General features: G+C 53.1%; 1 protein-coding gene across 4 annotated transcripts in view; it reads right to left on the reverse strand.

Annotated features, from left to right (window-relative positions):
* The window catches only part of KCND3 (potassium voltage-gated channel subfamily D member 3), a 226941-nt gene that overhangs the window by 9066 nt on the left and 196849 nt on the right, over positions 1 to 21026 (reverse strand). For all 4 annotated transcript variants that reach the window (XR_004623354.1, XM_034654085.1, XM_034654086.1 and 1 more), the window contains exons 3-5: positions 6241 to 6403; positions 482 to 583; positions 34 to 123 (exon numbers count right to left, since the gene is read on the reverse strand). Coding sequence is in view for 3 of the 4 variants with exons in the window: in XM_034654085.1 (XP_034509976.1) it covers positions 34 to 123; positions 482 to 583; positions 6241 to 6403 (355 nt within the window). In the remaining variant the exon portion in view is untranslated. The remainder of the gene's footprint in view (positions 1 to 33; positions 124 to 481; positions 584 to 6240; positions 6404 to 21026) is intronic.

Genomic DNA, 21026 nt, shown 5'->3' on the forward strand with positions numbered 1-21026 from the left:
GGGTGGGAAGGGGCGCGGCGGGCTGGGGCTCACAGTGGTTTTCTCCAGGCAGTGCAGCAGGTGATGGTGCTGGCTCTCAATGAGGGAGGTGCTCTTGCCCATGTGCTCCTCCTCCGGGGTGCCCTACCCAGAAAAGAAGAGAGGCTGAGGCTCACGCTGCGGGCTCCTCCCGTCTTCTCCGTGTCCTTCATTTCTCCACAGGAGGCGGGAGGGCACCAGAAAAATCGGGACGAACCAAATTTCAGGCTCCCCAGAGAACAGGCTAGCTTTGGGGCTGGGAGCCCTGGGTCTACACCTTGGTCAGGGGTCATGCTGAGAATCCTATGGGAGAGGTCCGTGGAGGGGTGCACCCTGGAGAAGGTCTGGAAGCCTGTCCTTCTTAGGGTTCACATTGGGGCTTTGGGGGTAATGGTGCCCCTGGAAAGAGAAAAGAAGCCCGTCCCCCTCCCCGCCGCCCAACCCGGGCCCTGCGGGCGCCTACCATCAGCTCCAGCGCCTCCGTGAGGAGTCCGTTGCGCTTGCTGTGCAGGTAGGCGTTGGAGCTGCCTGTCTTGGCCACGCGGATCCTGGCAAGGCGGGCCTTCTGCGATCGGCAAAGAAAAAAGAGTGAGCAAGCCTGAGAGACCAGACCGCGAGCCTGGCAAAGCCAGTGACAGCAAGCCGTCCCAGCGCGGCCGTGTTCCCAGGTGATGCCTGACGAAGGACACGGCTCTCTGTGTGCGGACCCTGGCCCTGGGTCTGAGACTCTGCACACCCGCTTGGTGCAGCCTGGTCCTGTGCAGAGTTCCTGGGGGTCTCCACTCACCTCTCCAGCCGTGGTGCAATCTGGGAGCAGAAGTACCACGCATCAAAGCCTGCCCTCCTCCCAAAAGCTTCATGACCTTTACCGACTCGGTATCGCACTGGACTATTTCTCATCTCTGGACTGCCAGCTCCAAGAAGGGGCATGTGTTGGAGCTCTCCCGATGTTCTCCTAGGGCCCAGTGCTGCCCGTGTATCCAGCAGGTGCCCAAATATCAGTTAATTAGGAGAAAAGCTAGGAGTGTGCATCTGTGCCCTTCAACACGTCTTCACTTCCTCCCTGTTTTGCCCTTCGCACTCATTACTAAGGGAGTATATGGTTTCTGCTTTTACCTTGCTACTGCCTCCCCAAATGTAAATTCCGTGACGGCAGGAGTTTTCGTTTTGTTCATGGGTGTATCCCCATTGCCTAGTAATTTTTAGATCAATACATGTCTTTAAAATCTCATGTCTGTTTTGGGGAGTGAATGCATGCATGGAGGGGCCAACACACGTCTGTGCTTGCCACGTGTGTCTGTAGGAACAAGAGCAGGTGCACGTGCGTGCGATGCGGCGGCCCACTGTGTGCATGAGACAGGGGAGGATGGAACACATTTTCACACACCACTCTGGCTTTAACTAGGACGACTGGAAACTTCCCTGGCCCCAGCCTGGGAAGCCCGGAGCGGATTCCCCTGCAGGAGGGTGGCACGGTGTCTCATGGCAAGCGCACCTGTCTCAGCTCGCCGAGGCAGGGGGGAAGCCCGACCCACTGCACGCACACTGGCTGCTCCTCTCCTTCCTAATAGCCATAATCAGTGTCACTGTGACGGCAGCACAACCGCGGACCGAGGCCCAAGAGGAAAGAGGCTTTAGGAAAGAGGGAGAAGGGACGGGAAAGGGCTTCCTGCTGGTTTACAAGAATGCAGCCAGAGTCTGGGCTCCTGGAGACGTAGAGCCAGTGCTAGGTCCTCGCGGGAAGCAGAGGAGCCCACAGGGCCTCACGGATCCGTCCTAGGGCAGAGCAGTCCCTTCCCTCCCTCTGCGAAAGTCTGCGGTGACTTGGCCATGGACTCTGAGCGGGGCAGGAGACCTTGGGGAATTGTGGCAATTTCCATTTCTTGCCTACCTCTCCCCAGCACGGGCAAGTGCCCCTTCCCAGGGTCCTGCTGGGCTGCTTCATGTGCTAAAAAGGGGCCAGGAGTCAGATTCAGGCTGTCAACGGAAGTGCAAAGGACACAGTAGATCTCTTGTTTCCTGTGCCCTGCATGGCCCCACAGGGACAGCTCGACTCCCTTTCCTGGCTTCAGAATACAGGGAAGAGGCCAGGGCTTGGGCCCAGGAGCTCTGTCTAGATGGTGAGAGCGGAAAGGGGAATCCAGCAGGGAAAGGATGGCCAGGAAGCCCTGTCAGCCCTCTTCTCTCTGAGCCAAGAACTTCCATCCCAGGCCCAGGACGGCGCCAGCCCTCCCCTCAGCGATGCGTCTACATTCAAGCACGGAGCTCATCATCTGAGGATGTGGCTGTTATTGCCTTGGGTGAGGACCGGGTGTGGAGAGCTGCATATGGAAATCCAATTGTGTCAAGCTCGTTACAGCCCTTATATAATTTGATTGCACCACTTAGAGCCAGACCTTTCTAGTATCTGGGGTCTGTCTTCATTACTTTCTAGAGATGAAAGATTCTCCTGTTCTCCTTTGTGGCACTTCTTTTAATCTTATCTTACCCTGGGCTCTATTAAAGCAACAGATTGTCATATCAAATGCACAACACTGTTTAATCATTTCCCACACAGGAGAAAGAGGTTTGCAATGTATTTACAGAACCATACCCAGCACATGAAATTTGGGGAGGATTTCTCGTTTGATTTTGAGCCCCTTAAAACCAGGAGTCTGGCTTATGCATATTTTTATCTTTGGCGTCTGACACGGGGCTGTGAACGGAGCAGGTGCAAGCCAGGCTGCTGAGGACCCAGGAAGGAGGACGGTCCTTCCTGGTTGGACAGAAGTCCATTAATAAGGCCCTGGTCACAGGCTTCTCCCTCCCCCACTGGCCATGAGCGCAATGTGAGAGGTTCAAAGAGAATGTGGTCATCATCTAGGCAATTCTGAAGACAACAAAATGGAGGATACGAAGGGAAGTAGCTTCTCCAGGGTAAGGCGGCGGGCTGGCGGGGGAAGGGGGGGCTTCCACTCAGGTCTCCCTACCTTCAGGCCAAATGCTGCCTCCGTAACAGCCCTCTCCCTGAATTTCAAGGCCTGCCAGGCAACTTTCTAAACCGGAAGAACAAGGCCCAGGAAGTTGCAACTTCAGGAAGGATGGAGATTCCAGGGTTGGAGGGGAGGTCTGGAAGGAGGATGCTTCCACTCTGGGTACAGTTCCAGGTGCGATCTGGGCCATGAGTATTGACATCTCTCACCCCGGGAGAGGCAGAAGAAGGAGAAAGAAGGAGACATGGAAAAGCCACAAGAGAGCACGGCCAATTGCACTCTTGGGCGTTCACCCCAGAGAAATGAAAAGTTACGTTCACTCAAAAACCTGTTCATGAATGTTCACAGCAGCTTTACTTCTAATAACCAAAAATGTGGTTCTTCTAGTCCATGGCACGTGATACATCCATGTCATGGGATACTGCCCAGCAGGAAAAAGGAATGGACTGTTGATACAGACAACTTGGATACATCTCCAGGAATTATGTGAAATGGAAAAAAACAACCCCCCCCCAAAAAACCTCCAAAGGTTACCTACTCCACGAATCCATTTATGTAGCATTTTTGAAATGAAAACATTGAATAAATGGAGGACAGGTAAATGGTTGCCAGGGGTTGGGGAAGGGGTAGAGGTAGGGTGGGAGGAATCCTTCCGGGGCTGGAACGGTTTAGCACCTCGACCGAGGTGATGGACGCATGAAGCTGCATGGTATCAAACTTCACACATGCATACTCCCTCACACGAGGACACGTCAGACTGGGGAAGTCTGAATGGGATTCGGGGATCGTATCAACATCCGAACCCTGGTGGTGATAATCTTATAACTTCCATGTGAATCTATGCTTAGCTCAATAAAAATCACTAAAAAACCCCCAAACCCACTCCAGATGTTCCCTTCTCTCTGTCCACTGCTAGACCTCCTTAGTTGATCTTCAATTCATTGGCTTCGAGAACCTAGTCTCTGAAGCAAATAGTCATGGAGTTCGTTTTTATAACAACCCCAAGCAAACCAGTCGTGATGGGAAAGGATGACAACTTTTTAAGCCATCCCTTTACAGCGGATGCCGGTGGGCTGGAGCATAACTTTGCGGCTGCCTAGCTCCTGAGTGTGTGGTCTGGACTGAGAGCTATTAGCTTCCCTGACCTCCTCCCTGTCCCATCTCTCCACCCCCCTAAGTCTCCTGTACCTGACTTCCCTGTTTCCTGGTTACAGACCCAGTGCTGGAAGCAGTCAGTAGTCTCATATTCTTTTTCTTTTCTTTTTTTTTTTTTTTTTTTTTCCTTCCAANAGAAGCCCAAGGTGAAAGAGACAGAGCCAGCAAACTTGAGGAGAGACAGTATCCAGGGGAGGTGAAAACATGGTAAATATTTACTCGGATTTCAAAGGGAGAGGGAAGAGGGTGGGGAGGGAGGCAGAAGGGAGGGACTGTCAGCTTTAGCAGCTGGAAGGAGGGACATGCCAAGGCTGATCCCTTCTGCATTGTAATCACACAGGATGAGCTTTGTAAAGTCCCAGTGGAAATGACCACTGTTCCGTTCTTTGCAGGGGTGAAACAGCAGGGGATGAGATGCCCTGAGAGGTGGGTAGGTCAGTCAGGGTGCGGGCGCAGAGGGAAGGGTAGCTGCAGGAACAGTTTAAAGCCCAGCAGTAGGCCAGTGTGTGAGCTGGGGATTCCTTTGACCCTCACCCGCTGAACCAAACATCTGTCAGCCTTGCCCCTGGGGAGGCCCTCTAGGACCCCTGGCCCTTTCTTGAGGCCAGCATAATGAATTTAGATGTTGTCCACATTTGCCAGCTGACTCGAACAGGGAATGAGATAAGACTTCTATTTCTGGGTGGCTAGCAGAGGGTGGGGTGGGGAGGCCTGGACCGTGGGCGAAGAGGTAGGAAATGGGTGCGGGAGGTGGGGGGGGCGGGGAGAGGACAGCACAGAGCCAGAAGATCGATCTAAGGCGGCTGGCAACCTTACAGAGCCAGGTCAAGACAAGTCAAAAGGTATCTCAGCACAGGCTGAGGGGGCGACCACAAGGGCACACAAAAGGGGCTATGTCGGAAGTGGGAACCAACTGGATTCATTATATAATTGCATAACCTATATTATTAAGTATTATTCTATGTAAATCACCATACGCTTCAGATCTAAGTTTCATGAACATTGTGACCTCGTTTCAGACAGCATATACAGATATGTGCTGAAATTCTGGATTCCTCTGATAAGTCAAGGAAGCCCTGTCATTTGGTGTTACCCCTGGAACTGGGAGGCCAGCAGCAGGGATCGTGGGGGGAGGAAGCCACCAGCTGCACACAGGGCCTGACACAGTGCGGGTGCAGGAAATGTTTGTGGAATAAATGAATGAAAGAAAGAATACAATAAGCCCTCATAAGTGACTCTCTCAACGAGGTCTCCCCTGCCTACTTACTGTACCCAGAAAGGCTCTGACCGTACCCCCTGGACGTTGAGCGGCTGCCGAAGGGTACTTATTTCAGCCCAGATCAGAAGAGAAATGGCAAACGGCCCCCGTGGCCCTCCCTTTTCCTGGTAGGAAGCTGGCAAAAGTCAGGACCCAAGAACCCTCACTAGCCAGATGCCCTGAGAATGCACCACAGGCTTCAGACAGGCTTCCTCGTTCCGCGGGCGATTGCGGGCATGCACCGCCCTGCCTTCTTAAGCAGTGTCTACTGGACATCGCCACGAACTTTCCTCAGGACCAATGGCTATTCTCCTGGTCACCAACTGCAGTTTTGTGCCTGAACCCCAGACACCCCGAGGTGAACTCAGCGGCCTCAGAATGTTCTCCTCTCAGAGCGTTCGCTTTTCTCCTCAGCAAATTTCTGTTCTGTCTGTGTGTTGTGTGTCAGCTAGCAAAGGGGATCAGAGAGCAATTACGTGCCCCAGTCAGCTCCTGGCAGGGACAGGGAGGGGGCCGGGGCACCGAGTGTTGGCGGCTGAGGTCTTGAAGGGGAAGCCAGGGCTCAAGGAAATTGCACAGAACATCCAGGAGGGAGACAGTCAGCTTCTGGATGATTGAGGGCTTGTTGCACTTTGCAGCTGACCGGGGCTTGGAGATGGAATGCAGGACACTGGTCGGTAAGAAGGGACACCAAGCTGCCTTACCTTCCAAAGCCAGAGGCCGTCTGGGCAGGGATACGCCCCGGAAGTCCAGGCCTGGTGACCTGACTGTGATCACAGCCCAAGGCCCAAAGCAGAGGGCTGGGCCCCTGTCTGAGCCCCCCAGGCTGAGGCTTACCTTTTGTGCCCTGCGTTTATCAGCTCTCTGATTCTGGTGGTAAATCCGGCTGAAGTTGGAAACAATCACCGGGACCGGCAGGGCGATGACCAGGACGCCACTCAGGGAGCAGATGGAGCCAAAAATCTTCCCTGCAATTGTCTTGGGCACCATATCTCCATATCTGAGAGAGAGAGAGAGAGAGAGAGAGAAACAAGTGTGAGGAAGAGAGGTCACTGAGGAAACAAGGCAGGCTTCCCTACCCATCACTCACCTATTCATCCATCCATCCATCCATCCATCCATCCATCTATCCATCCATCTGTCCATCCGTCTGTCCATCCGTCCGTCCGTCCGTCCATCCATCCGTCCATCCATCCATCAATCCATGCATGCATGCATCCATCCATGCATCCATCCATCCATGCATCCATCCATGCATCCATCCATCCATCCATCCATCCATCCATCTATGCATCCATCTGTCCATCCGTCTGTCCATCCATCCGTCCGTCCGTCCATCCGTCCATCCATCCATCAATCCATGCATGCATGCATGCATCCATCCATGCATCCATCCATCCATCCATCCATCCATCCATCCATCCATCCATCCATCCATCTATCCATCCATCTGTCCATCCGTCTGTCCATCCATCCGTCCGTCCGTCCATCCGTCCATCCATCCATCAATCCATGCATGCATCCATCCATCCATCCATGCATCCATCCATCCATCCATCCATCCATCCATCTATCCATCCATCCGTCCATCCATCCATCCCTTCATTCAACAGTTGTTTGAAGTGCCTACTACATGCCTACTCTGACCTGGGAGTGAACAGAAAAGATTCCTGTGTTCCCAGAGGCAATCACCTACAAGGGGAAGACCATAAACAAGGGAACACACCGACGTGTCGTTATTTCCATGAAGAGAAGAGAGACAGGTGCTGTGCCAGGCGGGGGCAGCGTGGCCAGGAACAGCGTCTCTGAGGAGCTGACATTTCAGCTGAGATCTAAAGCTCAAGGGTCCGGCCATGCGACACACGTGGGGAAGAGCGTGCCAGGCGGAGGGAACAGAAAGGCTGAGGCCCTGAGGGAGAAGGGAGTGTAGGAGGCTCTGGGAAGGACTGCAGGCCCGCCAGTGGGGGGGCGGGGGCAGAGGGTAGCTATGAAAGGAGGCGGAGGCCACCCCATGGAGCGCGGATTTTGTGCCAAGAGCAACCAGCAGCCACGGATGAGTACTGGGAAGGAAAGTGGCACAATTTCATTTATGTTCATAAAAATAACAAACAATAAACCCACCCTCTGTTCACGTGGAGACTTACAATGCCAAAGGCCTCCTGCACGCTTACCTCCCACAAGCTCCACGGACCCTGGGAACTTTGTGTCCTCAGCCCCACTGTGCAGATGTGGGAAGTGAAGCTCCCAGGCAGGGGGACTGCCCACGCTGGGGGAGAGGCTGGGATTAAAACCCATTCCTCTTGCTTTCGTCTCTTTTCTACCAACCACACTATCTCAGAGGGCAGCCGTGAGCTCTAAAACTCAGCCCCCTAAGCCACGCAGCCACTTTGGGACAGCGCCGGTTGCTCTCAGAGCTCTGAGAAACTCTCCGAAGTACTTCACACCCTGGCAGCCGCCCCCTGGGGACCAGCTGGACCTGGCTTGGGCTCAGCCCCCGGCAGGCAGGCCAGAGCCTCTCTCCTCCAATCAATAAGGTACTCTCCACAGTGGTTAAGCATTTAGCCTCTTCTTTATTGAGATAAATTAAAGGCTTTATTAGGCAAAGAGCTGTGATGACTCCTTTGGCCAAAGCCAGAAACACCATCTTCCCCCCTCCCCAGGCCCTTTGAGTGTTTGGAGCAGAAGCAGCTGGAGGAGAACCAGGACTTGCTGCCACCGAATAGAATAGCGAGGCCCAGAGTCCCTTGACCTGAGGGGACCCAGGTGTCCTGAGGACGCAGAGAAGGGGAAGGCGACAGGGCAGATCTTTTCAGGAGTGTGACGTCCTCCCCTCCTAAGCACCTAAGGGCTCTGTGGATGATATGCCAGCCGCTGACACATATTTGGAGAGTGAATGAGTGACCTCATTTAAGCCTCTTGACACCCCGTGAATTAGGCTTCTCTTTTGCTAACGCTCTTCCTTCTCCCTCGGTGTCTTGGCCCTTTGTCTGGGCTTCAAGCTGTCCCTGTCACACCACGGACACGAAAGCCTGAGGCCACTCTTTCTGGGAACACTGACCTGAGGCTCACCTCTGCCGTGCTCCTCAGTAGGGCCCTCCAGCGGTGTGGTCAAGGACCTGGCTTCCGGACTCAGGCGACCTGGGTTCAAGCCCTGGCCAGCTCAGCCTCAAATCACTGCATGACCGTGAGGGAATGTGACTTTGGGCCTCAGCCTCCTTGTCTGTCAAGGGCAGCGAGAACGAGCAACCTGGACCACGATCCCCTTGTCACACGTGCAGCCCCATAAACATTCACACCATGGCTTTGGTCCAGGCGTCCGGAAACCGTGGTCTCCGTGGCTGGGAATCCACTCTAAAAACACAGTGGATCGTCCTGCATTCAGCTAATCCAGATGACGAAGGAAGGGGGCTACCCCCAGAGGCGAATGATGTTAGCTGGGATTTTCGGGTATGTGACTGAAAGGTGGACATCAAGCTCACGGCCATGGGTGGAACTGAAGCGTGGCAGGTGTATGGAAGCACAGTGTCAGAAAGGCTATATTCTGGGGTGATGGAGGCTGGTGAAAAATGCTAAGGACACAGAAAGGTGGAAGAAAGAAGGAGGAGTAGAGCCGCGCCCACTGCTGGCACAGATGGTCTGCTGGTGACAGACGATAGAGTGAAAGCAGGGCAACTCCACTCCCGTGCGCTCTCTGCCTTCTGCACCCAGAAGAACAGGCTTTATCTTGGAGAGGCTGCGACAAATGTGGGGGGAAAGGATGCGGAGCTCCAGGGAGGGGAGGGGAGAGCGGGCGAGTGCGCAGCTGTCTTCGGCGGAGGCACCTCACAGGCGCACCTGGATCCCGCCCCAGGAGACAGGAGGGGTGAACAGATGGAGTTGTAGAACATAGCCCATCGTCGCAGAAACCGTGGCATGGTGCAGAAATACCGAGAGACTGGAGGCCAAAAACCGCTGTGTTGATATTTTTGAAGACGAGGGAAAGGAAGCCTGAGAAGCCACCAACCAACAGGCTTGGCACCCATCGATTCTGCCATCAAACGGCTGGCAGAAGAGAGCAGGTATTAAGTGGACAGCTTGCGAACACTGGGAAAATAAGCCGTACTGCTCACGAGGCACGCGTCTTGCCAAATGAGCCTTATTTCTTGTTTTGGGAGGGTTCGCTGGCTGGTGGACCAAGGGACTGCGGCGCCGTGATCTTCACAAGAGGCGTTCTTGTCCCAGTTCTTTGTACCCTTGACAAGCTGGAGGAATGGGTGTGGATGGCAGTGTGGTCAGGAGGGGCTGAACAGACACCTCCAGTCTTCTGGCACTTTCCAAAGATGACCAACAAGCGGTCCTATGCCGGCGAAGGAAGTTCCCGGCTTTCGTGGTAGAAGGGTCTCCTCTAGTGAAAGGGTGAATAAGTAAATGAAATAAAGAATGGATGGAAAGCTCGGTCTCCAGTGGTGTGTTCCAGAATTTCTCAGCAACTTATGTAAAGCCAGAGGGAGGCAGCATGGCCTAATGATTGAGAGAGGAGACTGGAGACAGGTCCCAGGTTGATCCCTGGCCCCATATTACTTACTGGTTAAGTGACCTTGGGAAAGTTATTTAAGTGCAGCCTCTACCAATAAAAAGTAGGTTTTATATACCTAACTTACAGGGTTGTTGGAATAATTAATGAGATGGTTCAGAAGAGGCACTTAATGCGGTCTCTGGGTAAATGTAAATTCTCTATAAATAACCAGTGCGGTGGGCACCCCTTGTTTTGTCTGCTAATGGCCTGCCCATCTAGGATCTGTGCACTCCCCACCGTTACGACGTAAACTGTTTCCCGAGGAGCTGCTGTATTCTTACAAAGCTCCCCCTCTGCCCCTGCTCCCACCAGGCATGGTTAACAAGTCCAGAAAGAGGCCTCCAACTCCCACTGGGCCACGAGCCCCTCTCCTGGATTCATTGGTAACAGCTTGACTGACATATAACCTACAGATCATACAATTCATCCATTTAAATCATACAAGTCAATATATTTTTTAAAGATTTTCTTTATTTATTTGAGAGAGAAAGCGCATGCACAAGCAGGGGGGAGGGGCAGAAGGAGAGGGAGAAGCTGACTCCCCACTGAGCAGGGAGCCCCATGCAGGGCTGGATCCCAGAACCCTGGGATCATGACCTGAGTCGAGGCAGACGCTTAACCGACTGAGGCACCCAGGCACCCACAATTCACTATTTTTTAGTGCATTTCCCGTGTTGTGCTACCAACACGACAGTCTAATTTTAGAACATTTTCATCACCTCCTCCCCACAAAAAACCCCACCCCCATTAAGCAGTGGGGGATCATCCCACCCCCTTCACCCCTCAGCCCTAGGCCACCGCGGAACTACTGTCTGTCTCTATAGATTTCCTTCTTTTGGACATTTCGTATCGATGGAATCCTACAATACATGGCCTTCTGTGTCTGCCTTCTTTCACTCAGCGTGATGTGCTAAGGCTTCAACCTTCATCCCTGTTGTAGCGGGGCCACTATTTCAACCCTTCTTACTGCTGAATAATAGCCCATTGTGCAGATGTCCCGCAGTTTGCTCTTTCACCCATCATCTGATGGGCCTTTGGGTTGTTTCCGCTCTGGGGCTGTTACGAATGAATTCTGCTCTGAAGATTTGCGTACGCGTTTTTGTGTGGAAGGATTTTTTCCTTTCTCCGGGAGTCACGTGGTGACTGCGTGTCTAACAGTGCAGGGGACTGTCAAAGTGTTTTCTAAAGCGGCTGCACCACTTTGCATTCCCACCAGCACTAAATTAGGGTTCCACTTCCTCCATATGTTCACCGACACTTGTTACTATTTGTCTTTCGATTCTAGCCGTCGCGGTGGGTGGGAAGTGGTATCTCACTGTGGTTTTGATTTGCATTTCTCCAGCTGGCTACTCATACTGGCAACGCCTTCCTGCCCCTGGAGTGTTACCTTTGAGACAAGATCAATGTCATCACAGAGGGCTGGCGCTGTAACCAGTACAGCTCTGGAGCTGTTGGCAGCCACGCTTCCTGCCATGGGAGGACGCCAGGCTGTGGTCCGAGAGGGAGCAGGCTGACACCAAGAAAGAGGTGAGAAGTGGAAAAGGGAGTCTGATGGAGTCTGAGTTCCTGCCCTAATTCCGAGGGCCAGCTTTACGGTAGCCTTCCCTGTGGCTTAGCTCTTCAGTCCTTCTTTGGACTCTGCGTGCCAAGCAATTCCCGTTTCTGTTTTAACCTTCTTCCACTCGGATCCCATGATAACGAGGACGACGGTGATGGTGTTGATCCTGGGACTGCTGATTATCATTATTTTTAAAGTTAATTTCCTTTACTGCAGTATAGCTGACAAATACTAGCCTATTAGTTTCAGGCATGCATCATAGAGATTCGATACTTTTGTCCATTATGCAATGATCCCCGTGATAAGCGGGGTGGCCATCTGACACCGTACCAAGTTATGATGATATGGACTATTATTCTCTGTGCTGCACATTACATCCCCGTGACTTATTTATTTCATAACTGGAAGTCTGTTCCTCTTAATCCCCTTCATCTAGCCCACCTATTTCATCCGTTAGATACTCTGGTCATCAACAGTTTGTTTCCTTTATCTATGAGTCTGTTTCTGTTGTGTTTTGATTGTTCGTTTGTTTTGTCTTTTAGATTCCACATTTAAGCGAAATCACACGCTGTCTGCCTTTCCCTGTCTGCTGCTGATTATTTTTAAGCAAGCTCTTCAAATTTCTAAATGACAGCGCTGCTATGAATTGAGGTCTTTTGGAGTCAAAAGGATTTTAACAGGTTGTAATCACGGGTGAAACCAGCCAGATTAATTTTAACAAAGATGAATGACAACACCAGCATTTTGATTCAAATAATCAATGACTTGTATAGCTGATGGGAAAAACCAGCTTAAAAGCCATCCGTGTTAAAAATCACCAGGGAGGAGGCGCCTGGGTGGCGCAGTCGTTAAGCGTCTGCCTTTGGCTCAGGGCGTGATCCCAGTGTTCTGGGATCGAGCCCCATATCAGGCTCTTCCACTGGGAGCCTGCTTCTTCCTCTCCCACTCCCTCTGCTTGTGTTCCCTCTCTCGCTGGCTATCTCTGTCAAATAAATAAATAAAATCTTAAAAAAAAAATCACCAGGGAAATTTAATTTCCACACAGCCACCAGCATAATACAGCTGTTAATGTCACCGTAGGCTGGACTGATGGGAGCACAGTGCCCAGAAAGAGGGAGTAGATGCTTGTACTTGCCCTTTGGGACAGACCACTTCTAGGCTGCTCTGTGGAGGTCTGGGCATTATATAGCCTATAGGACATTGATTAAGCAGATCACGTCCAGAGAAGGGAGGTTGGGATGGTGAATTGTCTGGAAGTCCTCTCATAGGGGAAACAATCAAAGGACCAGGAACGTTTGGCCTGAAGAGAGGGGAGGGGGAATGGAGAAGCAGATGGGAATAATGTAGGGGAGCCTGTGTGGGGAACTTTATCTGCATCCGTGGGTCTCACAGTAACCCCATCCTTAGGGATGTGGAGCCCATGTCCAGAGAGGACAGCGAAGTGTTTCAGGTCCTCAAGGAGTGAGGGGAAGAACTGGTTGGGTTAAAGCCCAGGTCGGTCTGTTCCCAGTGTCCTGCTCTGTCCTTCACATCCAGCTCCTTGGGGGGCGTGGGGGGATGGGGCCAGGATGGTCCTGGGGAAGGGCTCTGGGGAGTCATCCAGAGCTCACCCATTTCTCTGCCTTTGCTGCCTCAGTAGCAGTTAAGAGTGTGGACTCTGAGGCAAATCCTGGCTCTGCCACTTGTTAGTTGGGCGACTTTGAGTCACTTAACGTCTCTGACCACGGCTCCTGGGACTGATGCAGTCATAGTACCTACACTTCACAGGGTTGTTGTGAGGGATTAGTGAGGCCCGATTTGGAAAATGCTCAATCCGGCACATAGGAAGAACCTTACTGATGTTTATTCAACAAATCCAGGGCCCAGACCACCGGGGCTTCTAAACTGGGTGTCAGCGAAAGCCTCCTTCCCCAATTCTCACTTCCACTCTTGTTGCCTTTAAATTTCCTGACAACCACATTCTTACAATGCAAACCCAAGCATGTCCTTCCCCTGTTCAAACTTTAATAAATGTTGGTAGAATGTGCGAGTTAATGAATAAAACACACCTTGCAATGTTGTTGCAAAGACTATATGCTTGTTACACAGTAAACACTCACTAAAGAGCAGCTAATTGCGACCCACCACAGTAACGGGGATGGGCAGCGGCCTTGGCCCCAGGGCCTCCTGGGTCCCACCTGGGCTGGAGTTCTGAGGTGCAGAAGCTGACAGTGATGTTCTAAGTCCTAATGGCATCTATGGCCTATTTTCTATGTGGAATTTTGAGGAAAGAAAGGGGTGAGAAAAGAAAAAAAGAAAATGTCATGGCCTAGAAAAAAAAATTCAAGCCTTAGCCTTATTTCCTTTTTGTCTTCCTTTCTCATGCAAATAAGGCCTCCCTTCCCCCACCCCTCATCCAGGCTCTGAGAGTGGAGGAAAGGAAGGGACAAGAAAGCCCCTCCTGGAGAGGACTCCCAGGGACAGAGGAGCTATGGTTCTCTCCAGACTTAGGACTCACACCCAGACCTCACCTGGGGCCAGTGTGAGGCAGCTCTCTGCCCCTGACCCAGGGTGGGAGAGGGAGGGGCTCGGGCACTGGGTGCCTCTCTGTCCACCCCTCTCTCCCAGCACATCCTCGGTAATCCGCAGTCATGTCTGGGCTGTGGCAAGAGCAGGGAAGCTTACCCTCCTAATATAGAAGGCTAATTAATTTGTATTAGGGTTTAGGGATAATTAAACTTTTTATCTGAACTTAAGCTGCACAAACCACCCGCCTTGTACAATTAATTGCTGCCTTCACTTCCTCCTCCAGGTGCTGAGAGATAAGTGCAAGCCAAGCTCCCTGGTCTGATTCCGACTGCCTCTCAGGCAGGGGTGAGGCCGTGCATCTGGCGGGGAGTTCCTTCTTTCCTGGAGGCCAGACATTGACCATTCAGGCCCAGCTGCTGGGAGCTCGGTCAAGGAGACTTGTCCTTGATGCGTTTCTGCAAGGGCGGGGCGTCCCCACCCACTCCTGCACCCACCTTCTGCACTGGGAGGCCCCTGAACTCGGCTTCCTCCTCTGTTTCCCAACCCTTGGGATTGGGGATGCAGATGGGAGATGGAAGCTGCCCTGTGATGAGTGGGGTCAGGGTGGGGAGACGCCTTCTCAGAGCTGGCTGGGCACCACGGTGAGTTCCAGGGACTCAGACCCCTGTGGTCACCTCGTCCAGGGCAAAAGACAAAGGCAGACTGCCCTGGAGGACAGTAAAACACCAGCCTGGCTGATGAGTTCATCCTTTGACAAACCTCTGGTCAGCCTCCTTTCATGTCCAGATCCCCTCCCGTGGAGTAGGACTGCTGTAACTTTTTTCTTTTCTTTTCTTTTCTTTTCTTTTCTTTTCTTTTCTTTTCTTTTCTTTTCTTTTTTTTAAGCTCTATGTCATGTCAGGTGCTGCAAATACATGATCTCATTTGCTCCTTCCAGCAATCCTAAGAAAAAATGCAATTNACTTTTCTTTTCTTTTTTTTAAGCTCTTATGTCATGTCAGGTGCTGCAAATACATGATCTCATTTGCTCCTTCCAGCAATCCTAAGAAAAAATGCAATTATTATGCCCATTTTCCTGATGAGGAAACTGAAGCACAGAGTGGTTAAGTAATATGCCCAAGGTCACTTGGCTAGCCAGTGGCAGAACCAGGTATCGTAAATTCCAGAGTCCTTACACACAACTACTAGTCCCTATAGCCCAAAGCCATGGTCCCTGAGAAGCCAACATGGCAGGTGGAAGTCTGGTTAGAGAGCAAGGGGGGGGCCCTTCAGCGCTGACTGCATCCGCGGCTGCAGCCTAGCCATACCCCTACAAGTGACTTTAGCCCTGTGCTATCAATACTCAAGGAGGGGGACTTGCAAAATCAAATGAAAGCCTCATGTCATTTTTTCCTTTCTACCACATAGCTCTCTCCTCTCACCCCCTATCCCCCTAAAAAATCAACCCATGTCTCTGGTCGTGTCCCTGCAGCCAGGCACTCTCCTGGGTTCACCCGCAAAGTGGCCCCAGTGGTGAGCCAAGGAGTCAAAAGGATGGGTTGGCGTTTGGAACCCATGGGTTAGGTTCCTCTGAAGACCCCATCTGACGGTGGACCCGGAGGGGAGAACTGAGGCTCAGAGCAGGAGGACCTAATAACAATCGCAGTAACGATTCACTAATAGTCTATTTTTATTAACGTCAATATGCACCATTCGATCTTCCTAACAACGCTACGAAGTATCATTAGCCCCATTTTTGAGGAGACTGCAGCTGGGAGAGGCTGAGTAGCACGTGTGGGGTCATCTGCTTGGCCAAGCCAGCGTTCCAGATCAGCCTCATGGGACTTCAGACGGCCCCGCGCCTTGTGTTTCCTCCATACACACCCAAACCTGCAGGGCCCACGTGTTTCCGCCCCCACCCCTCTGGATTGATGGATTCATCAAACGCATGCTGGGTGTTTACCCTGTGTCCCTCCCTTTGCTCCTGCTAGGCATTCAAAGCTAAATAGACAGGCATGTCCCCTGAGCTTACGATCTCAGTGGGGGACAGACAAGTGAGTCACAATGGTGGTTCAATGTCCTAATGCTACACGAAGAATGTCCTGGCTCCTGTGTGAGCAAGAAGGAGGGGGCTCTCCATCAGGCTTGGGGAGGGGTGAGGTGGCTGAGGACCTCCCAGAGGTGGTGGCCCGGGCTGACTTCTTGAGCTGTGAGGCAGTAGGGCTTGCCCAAGGAATAGAAGAAATTACTGGCCGCAGGAAGGGGCAGATGGGGGACGAGGCCAGAGAAGCGGTCACAGGAAGGTCCTTGTGGGTGAATCCGAGGACTCTGAACTTTCTCCTGAAAGCTGCGGGACCTGGTGAAGGATTCTAAGTGGGGGAGGGACGGGATCAAATGTCCGTCTTTGGAAGATCGCCTGAGCGCCCAGTGGAGGATGGGCTGGATGACGATGTGGGCAGAGGCAGGGGAAAGCAGCAAAGAGGCTACGGAACCTGTCCTGGCGGGGAAGGGGGAGTCTTGAGCCAGAGCAGGGGCAGTGGGGCTGGGGAGGAGGGGCAGGGAGGCTGCGTTGAGGAAATTTATAAACCTGCTAGACTTGGTTGGTCCTGGGCTCAGTGTGAGGGTGGACAGAAGGGAGGAACCTAGGGGGTCCCTCGGGCAAGCTCTGTGCGCACCTGCAGCCGAGCTCCCACCGGTCCCTTCGGCCCGCTGTCTACACTCCTGCTCCCTGAACTTGCCTGTGCTCCCATGTGCGGCGGGCTCCTCAGTGACCACAAGCCTTTCGCCAGGCCCTTCCCTCTGCTGGAAAGGATTCTCTCTCTCTCTCTCTTTCCCAGGCAACAGCTACTTCTCTTTCCAGATGTTGTTCAAATGTCACCTCCCTTAGCAGCTCCCCCCCCCAACAGAGTATCACTCATTCCTCTGTCTTTCCACCTCCATCAGAACGTTTACTCCTCCGCGCAGAAACACACCCCGGGAAATGGCTGATTTCCCCATTTCCGTGGGCGCGGTCTGAGCACAGGGCTCTCTGTCTCTGCGTCCCTGGTGCCTGGCGTGCGGCATGATGCCTAGTAGGGAGGCGAGAGTTCAGAGTGACTAAGAACCAAAGCGGCCACTCTGGTGTTTCTCCCATGGACCGGACTGGACCCCTGGGACTGCTCCTTCTGGAATCAGATGGCAAGCGCCAGAAGGGGAGAGGCCACACGCTCAGGACGCAGAACCACGCCTGGTACCTGATGTGCACTCAGGATATTGTTGAACGAGCGAACTAGAAACAGATTTAGCGATGGAACTGCTGACTCTAGCAGACGACATCATCAGGGAACCCTCCTGCTGCACAACATCTAAATCCGGAAGAAAATCTACTTTCTGATGCATTGCTGGGTTCACGTGCAGTAGGGAAATCCATGTTACCCCCGATAACACGGGACAAACCCCAGGGGGAATCACAGCTGGGAGGAGGGAGCAGTAAGTGGAAGGAAGAACACGGTTGCTCTGAGCGCATGCGCGGACAGCAGCTGGTGCACTGGGACCTGTCGTGGGACCCTGAACCTTGGGCCAACAGCAGGAAAGGAGCTCTCAGGGTCTTCAAGTGAAGCCAGGCCCCGCACGGGGGCTAAAGTGCTCCCAGGACAGTCGAGCTACCTGGCTTCTGGGAAAACCCGATTTAAGTCCAGTCCAGAGGAAAACACCCTTAACCCTGGCCTTCAGGATTCCTACAGATTAAGGTCATGTAAATATGAGTTTGCTTAAGAAAATAAATCGTAAAGAAGCAAGCAACCGTGAATGAGGGTCAACAGAGAGAAACCAATAATAGATGGAGGTACTCCTCCCCCCAGCCCCCAAGAACTTCAGACACTGAAGCTGACGGACACGGAAGAGTTATGTACGGAACGGTTTTATGAAATAAAGGATGGAATCGCAAAGACAAGCGGGCGACAGGACACTATCGGAAATCATCAGAAGCACATGGAAAAGAACCAAATGGAGTTTCCAGAAGTGAAAAAATGAAATGCTGAGGTTAATCATGACTGAAATCAACAGCTTATCCCTCATGGGTTCAGCCTCTGGAGGAGACCTCCACTTCCCAGTCTCCTCCTCGAAGACCCTCATGGGGTCACTTTGTCCCCAAGTCTGTCTGTATTGTGACAGGCAAGAGGGCAGCAAAGACCATGGAGCTGCCATGTTATCAAGAGAGGCCACCACTGAAGTCATGTCCCAGTGCTGCACGGAGCTTGCTTCCTGTACAGACACAATCCCTTTTGCTCTCGTGGCTCCCGGGAAAGACACAGCAGCACGGGCGAGTATGGAGAGGATAAGCAGACGGCAAAATGAAGACAGCAACCCAATGTTGTAACTAGACAGGAACGGTGCCAACCAGCCAGCTAGCCACCTTCGTGTAAAAACCAGGAAAGGAGATGTAATCACATTCACTGCTGGTCTCCTGTCAATGGGAAAATATTCAAACGAAAACTGGGATTTGGTTATTTCTGGGGATACTGCCTATACGCCCCCTCAGCATTCCCTGTGCTCTGACTGGGCTCACTCCCAGGGTGGTCTGCAAGGTCACGCATCTTTCAGAAGGAAAAAGTGGAAGGGCTGGGGCCCCGGAGATGGTGAAACGCCCCCGCCCCGACTGGACCCGGCCCTGGGACTGGAGAGGGCACACAGGCCCTGGTCTGAGGCACCCAGGGGCCACGAGTCACACTGGTGTGTCCAAAGTCCCAGCCTCGATCTCGACTGACATGTTCTTCTGGAAACAGGGCCCTGCTCAGCCATTCTCCCCAGCCTCAGCCCCCAGGACACTTGTCCCCATTTACCCCCTCCGCACGCTCGGGAGGAGAGGTTGACAAGAAGGAGCCATGAGGAGCAGCACACATGTCTGGTCCAGCCCCGGTTCTCCCTCAGAGCCCTCGTCCCGCAGGCCCGCACCATCTGCTTCTCTCTCTCCATATGTTCCTTACAGCAGTCCTTCTCTCTGGGGCAGCTTCTCGGCCTTCTGCCACCCTGGACAGATAGGAGCTGCCTTAACTACGAAGTGGAGCATGACAGGCCATGACAAGCCTTTGGTGAGTGCCAGAGCGGGCACATATTGTAGAAGGCGTGGGCGAGATTCTGGGAGAGGGAAGGAAGGGCCCAGAAGGTCTGTATCGCCAAGGTGGGGGTGTGGCCAGGGTCAGACACCAGATGGCGCCACCCATGGGGACGGGGTCAGAGCAATGAGGTCAAAGTCCGCGGAGGGACTGGGAGCTGGGAGCAGAAGCTGGGGTGGCGAGGTGGTAAGGCAGAAAAAGTCTTGGGGACCTTCTCTGGAGATCGTGCTGGCTTCTGCTAGTGTGTCTCGTTCTCGTGTAGCTGCACCTGGGACGGTGGTAGAAGCAGTGACAGGCCCGAGGGGAGTGGGCAAGACGCGAGCACTGCAGGGCTGACAGGAGCCTTAGCCCCAGGCCCCAACACGTTGAGGGGCTAAGCGATGTGGCCCCTGGATCCTATATATAGACGTCGGGTGTCCCCACTCATCCCAGCAAGGCCACACTGCCCGGAGGGTAAACTGAATCGGCTCCAGTGGCCCCTCCCCTCTACCCTGTACTGTCCAGTGCTGCCTCTCCCCTCCTGACCCACCCCACCCTCTACGGACCGGGAGATGTCCTCCCGCTTCCAGTAGGCCTTATCAGAATGGCTCTTCGTCCCCCCTGTCTCAGAGTCTCAGGGTGGCACGGGAGTCCTCCCCACGGTGGCCTTCCCCACCGTCTGGGGACCTCCCCTGCACAGGCTTTGGAGGCAGACAGACCTTTGCTTCAGTCCTTGTTCTTCCTACTCAGCTAAGACCTCAGGCAACCACGAGCTTCCTCAGTTTACTCATATGGCGACTGGCATAGAACGAGCCCCCTCACAGGGTTGTGAGGAAAGTCACGTCTGTAAAAGCTCTTTATAAACTGTGAGGTGACCTTCATTATAACTCGTTGTATATATAGTTTATAGTTAGCACATGTATGTAAACTACAGTTATCCACACATATAAAACTAGTTATAATTCTATAATTACGCATAACGAGTCGTAACGCAACTATACCTGAGAGTTTAGTCATCCTTCTGTAAGAAACAATCTGGGTCACGGTGGGACTCCTCACGTTGTCAGTTTACCTGTAACTTGTCCCTGTAAGTCCCGGTTCTGCCGTGGGAGCCGCAGAGTCTGGCTGTCCCTCTGCCGGCGCGACAGCCCTCCTCGGAGCTCCTAAGTCATGCTGTGGCTCCCCATGTCCTTTGGTCTGTGCTGGTGGTCCCTGTCCCACTCCTGCCTTGTGCTCTTGTCCCCAGCAGGCCCCAGGTGTGGGAGAACACAGGTGCCTTGTGAACCTCGTCTGTCCACTGTGCGTCACCTCAGCGCTGGCGCCACACGGACAGGCGGTGGGCTGTGCGGAGGGACGGCTGCGATGTCAGACGAGATCCAGTCTTCATTTCTGTGGCAGGTTTCCCCTTGAGCCTGTAGCGGGACTAAATCCCTGGGTCCCCCAAGACACTTAGCTATTACCTCTAACCTCATCTCAGGCACTTAAAATCCTGCTCCGGGGCCGGCGGCCAAGTTCATGTTTCTGCCGAGCTGTGGAAAACCCAGAAGAGTCCTTTGGCATCTTACACACGGCCAGCCCCCGGCTCAGCGCTTCTGGGTCTGCTGAGCCTTGAAGTGTTTCTTTTGCTCTGGAAGGTGGAAATGAGCTGCAGGCTGGGCTCTGTCTTGCCTGACCCCACTCGAGGCGGCTGGGGCAGAAAAGGGTGAGGAGGCCACCCCCCCGGCTCTCAGGAGCTTCCTGGCCTTCCTCGTCTGCCTGGAAGGGAAGGAGCCTGGCCTCTCTGGCCTCTGTCGTTAGCCTCTGTGTCTCAGAGCTGTTGCCTCTCTCTCTCTCTTTCTTAGCCTCCACTTGTGGTGAGATGCCTGTCAGCGTGACACCCTAGAAGGGCCCTCTCCCGGGACGTACCAGCCTGTCTGCCCTCTGCCCTCACCCCTTCCCTGTCTCCCCATGC

This window comes from Ailuropoda melanoleuca, chromosome 2 (genome assembly GCF_002007445.2).
Source record: "Ailuropoda melanoleuca isolate Jingjing chromosome 2, ASM200744v2, whole genome shotgun sequence".
In the NCBI taxonomy this organism is placed as follows: domain Eukaryota; kingdom Metazoa; phylum Chordata; class Mammalia; order Carnivora; family Ursidae; genus Ailuropoda; species Ailuropoda melanoleuca.